At 43.2% G+C, this 9,016-nt stretch overlaps 1 protein-coding gene across 4 annotated transcripts in view; it reads left to right on the top strand.

Annotated features, from left to right (window-relative positions):
* The first annotated feature begins 1,606 nt into the window (after positions 1-1,606).
* Positions 1,607-9,016, top strand: part of LOC141127799 (cohesin subunit SA-2-like) — a 139,873-nt gene continuing 132,463 nt past the window's right edge. Inside the window, exons 1-2 of one of the 4 annotated variants that reach the window (XM_073614588.1) lie at positions 1,607-1,819; positions 7,211-7,311. In XM_073614588.1, the coding sequence (XP_073470689.1) occupies positions 7,271-7,311 (41 nt within the window). In that variant the 5' untranslated portion in view covers positions 1,607-1,819; positions 7,211-7,270. Of the gene's footprint in view, positions 1,820-1,845; positions 1,958-7,210; positions 7,312-9,016 lie in introns of those variants that run through there. The other 3 variants (XM_073614584.1, XM_073614587.1, XM_073614586.1) reach the window with 3 other exon arrangements.

Below are 9,016 nucleotides of genomic sequence, written 5' to 3'. Positions count from 1 at the left end.
GAGTAATAGCAGAATGTGTTTTGGGGTGTAATTTGTGGTATGCATATGCTGTGTGTGAGAAATAACCTGCTAATATGACAATTTTGTGGGAAAAAAAAAAAGTAAAAAAAAAAACCTTGATTTTGCAAAGAATTGTGGGAAAAAATGACAACTTCAAAAAACTCACCATGCATCTTAATAAATACCTTGGAATGTCTTCTTTCCAAAAAGGGGTAATTTGGGGGGTATTTGTACTTTTCTGGAATGTTAGGGTCTCAAGAAATTAGATAGGCCGTCAGTACTTCAGGTGTGATCAATTTTCAGATATTCGCACCATAGCTTTTGGACTCTATAACTTTCACAAAGACCAAATAATATCCACCGATTTGGGTTATTTTTACCAAAGATATGTAGCGGTATAAATTTTGGCCAAAATATATGAAGAAAAATTACTAATTTGCAAAATATTATAACAGAAATGAAGAAAAATGTATTTTTTTACAGATTTTTCGGTCTTTTTTCTTTTACGGCGCAAAAAATAAAGAACCCAGCGGTGATTAAATACCACCAAAAGAAAGCTCTATTTGTGTGAAAAAAAGGACAAAAATTTCATATAGATACAGTGTTGCATGACTGAGTAATTGTCATTCAAAATGTGAGAGCACCAAAAGCTGAAAATTGGTCTGGTTAGGAAGGGGGTTTAAGTGCCCAGTTGTCAAGTGGTTAATCATTCTGACCTATCCACAAGTTCAGTCCTGTTGTTGTAGATGCTCTCTTTTCTGCTTGCATGTTTACCTTTTTGTGAGATCATGTGACTTTTCTACAGCTCAGGGCGGATTATAGGTGTTATTCAAGTGTTTTTACAGCGTTTTCAATTCATTTCAATGGAGAGGGGCGTTTTTGAAGCGCTTTTTTTCAACACCCAAAAGCTGCTCCAAAGATGCTGCTTGCAGGACTTTTCTCAACGCCCCGCCAGCACAACGCCTCAGTGTGAAAGGGTCCATTGAGATGCATGGGGAGCGTTTTATGAGCGTTTAATAGCGTTATTTTTAGCGCTAAAACACTGCAAAAATGCCTTGGTGTGAAAGGGGTCTAAATGCAACGTTTGTGAATGAGCCCTTCATAATGTTGATCTATCTACTTTCCTACAATGGGATTTTCAGTACAGACCAATCGGAATCATTTTTGCCCAAACCATTTAGACCCCTGTCACACTGGGGCCGCGGCAGTGCGGCTCGTTTTAGCGGGGCTTTAGTGCTGTTTAAGCGGTGCTTTTCGGCCACTAGCAGGGCACTTTTAATCCCAAAGGGGTAAAAAAAATCCTGTGTTGCGGCTCTTCTGAATCGCTTTTCAGGCGCTTCAGAAGTGCCGCCCATTCATTGCAAAGGGCAGGGCGTTTTGAGACCTCCCCCAAGAAAATGAAGCACCAGCCGCCACAGGTGTGTTTGATAACTCATAGATTGTGTGAAGAGTGGTTCGATCAGACTGTAACAAATGTAAAACAGCAATATGCAAGCAGTTGCCAGTGACTCCTGGAGTTTTTATACACTGTCTTCCCTCAGTGATCCCTCTGATCTGTACTACAGAGGGAGGAGAAGGGAAGGATCTGTACACATGCGCAGTGCACACTACGATCCCAGATCCTTCCCTATACAGTACAGCGCTCCTATAGACTGCACAGAGCTGTGCTGTGATTGGCTGCCTGCACACTGCTGGTCCAGGAGGAAGGAGGAAGCAGGAAGAATGATGGGCGGGCAGTGCAGAGCCAGGACAATACAGGTCAGAGGAAAGCAGTGCGGGGAGGTGTGTCCACAGCCGGCCTGTCACATCCACAGCGCAGGTAATGAGCGCACACAGCGCACTATAGTGCATAGCGAGCCTTCCTACTAAACACTGCAAGGAGGACGGCCTCGGCGTAGGTCCACGCTGCCAGGACGCCGCTTTGTGACGGGGTGATGTCATGACTTAACCCTTGCAGGTAGCTGAGGTGACACCGCTGGTCGCCATGTTCCCCATTGCAGGCTGTACTGCTTTGGTATTACAGGGTGTCAGACTTGTGAGTGCTGCAGTCTTTTACTGCCTTTCATTCTTCACATGCTGACTGCAGAGGTGAGACAGGGGGATCCTGTATACAGGACAGTCCCCACCATGACCGCACTACACACTACTTCTTATAAAGAGACTCTGTCACCCACTTTGTATGGTGGGCATGTTCTAGAATAGTCCTAAAGAGATCCTGTCACCCACGTTGTATGGTGGGCATGTTCTACAAGTGTCCTAAAGAGACCCTGTCACTCACGTTGTATGGTGGGCATGTTCTAGAATAGTCCTAAAGAGACCCTGTCACCCACTTTGTATGGTGGGCATGTTCTAGAATAGTCCTAAAGAGACCCTGTCACTCACGTTGTATGGTGAGCATGTTCTAGAAGTGTCCTAAAGAGACCCTGTCACCCACTTTGTATGGAGGGCATGTTCTAGAATAGTCCTAAAGAGACCCTGTCACTCACGTTGTATGGTGAGCATGTTCTAGAAGTGTCCTAAAGAGACCCTGTCACCCACTTTGTATGGTGGGCATGTTCTAGAATAGTCCTAAAGAGACCCTGTCACTCACTTTGTATGGTGAGCATGTTCTAGAAGTGTCCTAAAGAGACCCTGTCACCCACTTTGTATGGAGGGCATGTTCTAGAATAGTCCTAAAGAGACCCTGTCACCCACTTTGTATGGTGGGCATGTTCTACAAGTGTCCTAAAGAGACCCTGTCACCCACTTTGTATGGTGGGCATGTTCTACAAGTGTCCTAAAGAGACCCTGTCACTCACGTTGTATGGTGGGCATGTTCTACAAGTGTCCTAAAGAGACCCTGTCACTCACGTTGTATGGTGAGCATGTTCTAGAATAGTCCTAAAGAGACCCTGTCACTCACGTTGTATGGTGAGCATGTTCTAGAAGTGTCCTAAAGAGACCCTGTCACCCACTTTGTATGGTGAGCATGTTCTAGAAGTGTCCTAAAGAGACCTTGTCACCCACTTTGTATGGTGGGCATGTTCTAGAATAGTCCTAAAGAGACCCTGTCACCCACTTTGTATGGTGGGCATGTTCTAGAATAGTCCTAAAGAGACGTATGGTGGGCATGTTCTACAAGTGTCCTAAAGAGACCCTGTCACCCACTTTGTATGGTGGGCATGTTCTACAAGTGTCCTAAAGAGACCCTGTCACTCACGTTGTATGGTGAGCATGTTCTAGAATAGTCCTAAAGAGACCCTGTCACTCACGTTGTATGGTGAGCATGTTCTAGAATAGTCCTAAAGAGACCCTGTCACTCACGTTGTATGGTGAGCATGTTCTAGAAGTGTCCTAAAGAGACCCTGTCACCCACTTTGTATGGTGAGCATGTTCTAGAAGTGTCCTAAAGAGACCTTGTCACCCACTTTGTATGGTGGGCATGTTCTAGAAGTGTCCTAAAGAGACCCTGTCACCCACTTTGTATGGTGGGCATGTTCTAGAATAGTCCTAAAGAGACCCTGTCACCCACTTTGTATGGTGGGCATGTTCTACAAGTGTCCTAAAGAGACCCTGTCACCCACTTTGTATGGTGGGCATGTTCTACAAGTGTCCTAAAGAGACCCTGTCACTCACGTTGTATGGTGAGCATGTTCTAGAATAGTCCTAAAGAGACCCTGTCACTCACGTTGTATGGTGAGCATGTTCTAGAAGTGTCCTAAAGAGACCCTGTCACCCACTTTGTATGGTGAGCATGTTCTAGAAGTGTCCTAAAGAGACCTTGTCACCCACTTTGTATGGTGGGCATGTTCTAGAAGTGTCCTAAAGAGACCCTGTCACCCACTTTGTATGGTGGGCATGTTCTACAAGTGTCCTAAAGAGACCCTGTCACCCACTTTGTATGGTGGGCATGTTCTAGAATAGTCCTAAAGAGACCCTGTCACTCACTTTGTATGGTGGGCATGAGTGTCCTAAAGAGACCCTGTCACCCACTTTGTATGGTGGGCATGTTCTAGAATAGTCCTAAAGAGACCCTGTCACTCACTTTGTATGGTGGGCATGTTCTAGAAGTGTCCTAAAGAGGCCCTTTCACCCACTTTGTATGGTGGGCACATTCTGAAAGCATCCCATAGAAACCCTGTCACCCACTTTTTATGGTGGGCACATTCTGGAAGCATCCTAAATAGACCCTGTCACCGATTTTTTTATGGTGGGCACATTCTGGAAGCGTCCTAAAAAGACCCTGTCAGCAAGTTTTTATGGTGGGCACATTCTGGAAGAATCTTGAAGAGACCCTGTCACAGATTTTTTTATGGTGGGCACATTTTGGAGGAGTCCTAAAGAGACCCTGTCACCCACTTTCTATGGTGGGCACATTCTGAAAGCATCCCATAGAAACCCTGTCACCAAGTTTTTATGGTGGGCACATTCTGGAGGCATCCAAAAGAGAGCTTGTCACCAGCTTTTTATGGTGAGCACATTCTGGAAGCGTCCTAAAAAGACCTTGCCACCAACATTTTATGGTGGGCACATTCTGGAAGAATCTTGAGAAGACTCTGTCACTGATTTTTTTTTTTTATGGTGGACCCTGTCACTTTTTATGGTGGGCACATTCTGGAAGCATCCTAAAGATACCCTGTCACCGATTTTTTTTTTTTTATGGTGGGCACATTTTGGAGGAGTCTTAAAGAGACCCTGTCACCCACTTTCTATGGTGGGCACATTCTGAAAGCATCCCATAGAAACCCTGTCACCAACTTTTTATGGCGGGCACATTCTGGAAGTGTCCTAAAGAGACCCTGTCACCAAGTTTTTATGGTGGGCTCATTCTGGAAGCGTCCTAAAGAGACCCTGTCACCAAGTTTTTATGGTGGGCACATTCTGGTGGGATCTTAAAGGAGACCCTATCACCAATTTTTTATGGTGGACACAATCTGAAGGAGTCCTAAAGAGGCACTTTCACCAATTGTTTATGGTGGGCACATTCTGGAAGCATCCTAAAGAGACCCTGTCACCAAGTTTTTATGGTGGGCACATTCTGGAAGCATCATGTCACCACATTCAAAACTTGACAATAAAAGCACAGAAAGTATTAGAAAGGCTTGCAGCATTTAAAAAAGTGAAATACAATAATAAACACTCTACCAAATTTTTATATCCCACCCACCCCCACAGGGGATGCATGTGAATAAAAAAAGTGCTTGCACCACACATATTAGGTAGCACTGCACGGGCTGGCGTGAGAGGAATGATTCATCAGTCACTAGTAACTCCAAATGACCCATGAAGGCTTTTAAAGCATTACCTATGGACAATTTTGGATTTCTGTAGGTTTTTTTGCCATTTTGCAGGCAACCAATTCTAAAGAGTAACTAAAGAGGGAGACTGCAATAGTGTAGAATAGGTTAATAAAGGTTAATAAAATTCCCACACTGCAAAACTGCACTTACAGGGTACAACGTCACATAGACGAAATGCGTAGGGCAGAACCACACTGTTGACATCATATCTGGTGACGTCACTTCCAGCCATTGGAACGCACGGCCACTTTGAATGAGACCTGGAGATGCTACTGAATTGTGGATGGAGGCTGAACCTGTTTACCCTGTAAGTGCAGTTTTGTAGTGTGGGAACTTTATTAAACTATTTTACACTATTGTGGTCTCTGTCTTGGTGTATTAACCTGCATGTACCCGCAGGTGGAGTGGAAGTAGAGAAATTGCCATACAAATCCACATTGGAGGAGGAAAAAGTGTGTATAAAGCACTGCTGACCTGCTTACAGTGCCTTGAAAAAGTATTCACACTCCTTGAAATTTTCTATATTTTGTAATGTTACAACCAAAACGTAAAGTATTTTATGTGATAGACCAACACAAAGTGGCACATAATTGTGAAGTGGAAGGAAAATAATAAATGCTTTTCCAAATTTTTTCCAAATAAATATGTAAAAAGTGTGGTGTGCATTTGTATTCAGCCCCCTTTACTCTGATACTCGTAACTAAAATCTAGTGGAACCAATTGCTTTCAGAAGTCACCTAATTAATAAATAGAGTCCCACTGTGTGTAATTTAATCTCAGTAGAAATACAGCTGTTCTGTGAAGCCCTTGCTAGAGACTCTTAGTGTACAAACAGCATCATGAAGGCCAAGGAACACACCAGACAGGTCAGGGATAAAGCTGTGGAGAAGTTTAAAACAGGGTTAGGTTATAAAAAAATATACCAAGCTTTGGAACATCTCAAGGAAGAAATGTTCACTCCATCATCTGAAAATGGAAAGAGTATGGCACAACTGCAAACCTACCAAGACATGGCCGTCCACCTAAACTAACAGGCTGGGCAAGGAGAGCATTAATCAGAGAAGCAGCCAAGAGGCCCATGGTAACTCTGGAGGATCTGCAGAGATCCACAGGTCAGGTAGGAGAATCTGTCCACAGGACAACTATTAGTCGTGCACCCCACCATTTATACAAGGCAGGATGGATCCATGCTTTCATGTTGTTTACGCTAAATTCTGACCCTACCATCTGGATGTCGCAGCTGAAATTGAGACTCCTCAGACCAGGCAACGTTTTTCCAATCTTATATTGTCCAATTTTGGTGAGCCTGTGCGAATTGTAGCCTCAGTTTCCTGTTCTTAACTGACAGGAGTAGCATCCGCTGTGGTCTTCTGCTGCTGTAGCCCATCTTCTTTATGGTTTGATGTGTTGTGCATTCATAGATAGTATTCTGCATACCTTGGTTGTAACGAGCTGTTATTTGAGTTACTATTGCCTTTCTGTCATCTCAGAACCAATCTTCCCATTCTCCTCTGACCTCTGACATCAACAAGGCATTTTTGTCCACACCACTGCCGCTCTTTTCTCTTATTCAGACCATTCTCTGTAAACACTAGAGATCGTTGTGCGTGAAAATGCGTGCATGAAATAGTCAGACCAGCCCGTCTGGCACCAACAACCATGACACGTTCAAAGTCAATAAAATCCCCTTTCTTCCCCATTCTGATGCTCAGTTTGAAGTTCAGCAAGTCATCTTTACCACGTCTAGATGCCTAAATGCATTGAGTTGCTGCCATGTGATTGGCTGATTAGCAATTTGTGTTACCAAGCAATTAAACAGGTGTACCTAATAAAGTGTCCAGTGAGTGTATATTAATGTTTAGCTCTGAGTATCCATATGTTTAAATGAGTATAATAAAATAGATTATTTTTTGTTATATTCATGTCTTCAGGAGACTGCATGTGAAGAGTAAAGAAGATTTATTTTTTACACTTATGGCACCATACAGAAGATGATAACTGTGACTAATCCAGCCGCAGATCTTTGTCAAAAGTAAGATATGAAAATTTTAGCACTTAAGTAGGTTGTTAAGTCTAGCCGAAATCGCTGGCATCCTCTCTGCCTCAGGCATATATAAAGCACAGTATGTACATTTTTTAAAGATTATATTCCTAAATACCTTTTTCCACAGATCCGCTGTGCTGTCACATTATCCCCCTCTGCTCTCCGTCCCGTATCTAAGAAGAGCAGCAGGAGAGGACTGAGATTCCCTGCTGGCCAGCAGAGGGAGACCACGTGACCACACAGCGGAGCTGTGCAAGAAGGTATTTGGGAATATAATTTTTTTTAAATGCCACACAGTGTTTATATATATTAGTAAACAAGAGGGGTTGCCAGGGCTTTTTACATAGTACTGTACAGCATACAACAATAGTGGCAGGATGGGCAGGCAGAAGATCAGATCTCACACTGAGCTGACAGGTCGGGACGGAGGGGGAGAGCCTCACAGCAGAGAGCAGGATGATGGAGGCATGTAAACTGACCACGGTATCACGGATCAGCAGCCATGATAAACGCGGCCAGTTTACAGAGGATAGCACAAGGCAGGATCAGCCAGGTATTGGGAAAGATAGAAAGGGACAACTGACAAGGCAAAGTCACTGCGCTATAGCTCCTGCCTTGAAGGGACAGGAGCATAATTTTGTTTTAGGGTTACGACCACTTTAACTTGTAATAGTAACTGTCATTAACAATAGTGCTATATAGACATCTGAGGAAGCTGCATGAAGGATAACATGCAAAGTCCTTTTAAGTCTGTACACGTTTTTATATATTTTAGAGATTGTACGATTGACTTCACCTTTTCCACTAAAATATACTATGCTGTTCTGGGGCCCCAGTGTGTAAAAAAATGCTATGTGGTTTTCAAATAGTGTCCTTAGTTTTGTAGTGATACTAAACACACACTGTTTATTTTCTATTATCCCTTCTATTTATGTACAGTGGGGCAAAAAAGTATTTAGTCAGCCACCAATTTTGCAAGTTCTCCCACTTAAAGTGGGGGTCCACCTATCTATCGTTTTTTTTTTGAGTTCATTCACAAACTTTTCTTCTCAGCATTACATACTCACATATTGTGTGTAATATGTCCGCCTGTGTCAGATTTCGTCGGAAAGAATAACTTATATTATTCACTGCAGGCGGTTTCCATCTTCATTGTGGGCATTTGAAGCCCACAAGCATTTATTTCCTGGATGTGGTGAATGCTGTGCTCCCAGCATTCACCGCTCGTTCCCGCACATGCTCAGTGGCATCCTGGGAAGCCTGAGACTAGCTCCCAGGAGTCTGGGAGAGGCTAGAAACACGCCTACTCCCACGGGAGGAGAACCAGGAAGTGCAAAGAAGAATAGAAAAATAAAAGGTAATTACGGTGATTTAAATTTTTTTAAACGGCATGTCAGCATCTAGGTAAGGAAGAGAATACATACAGATATTGTTCAAAATTTGGGTGGAACCCCGCTTTAAAAAGATGAGAGAGGCCTGTAATTGTCATCATAGGTATACCTCAACTTTGAGAGACAAAATGTGGAAACAAATCCAGACAATCACATTGTCTGATTTTTGAAAGAATTTATTTGCAAATTATGGTGGAAAATAAGTAATTGGTCTCCTACAAACAAGCAAGATTTCTGGCTCTCACAGACCTGTATCTTCTTCTTTAAGAGACTCCTCTGTCCTCCACTCATTACCTGTATTA

The sequence above is a fragment of the Aquarana catesbeiana genome, linkage group LG02 (genome assembly GCF_042186555.1).
Source record: "Aquarana catesbeiana isolate 2022-GZ linkage group LG02, ASM4218655v1, whole genome shotgun sequence".
In the NCBI taxonomy this organism is placed as follows: domain Eukaryota; kingdom Metazoa; phylum Chordata; class Amphibia; order Anura; family Ranidae; genus Aquarana; species Aquarana catesbeiana.
Note: the sequence above shows the minus strand (reverse complement) of the source record. Positions and strands in the feature narration are given on the sequence as shown.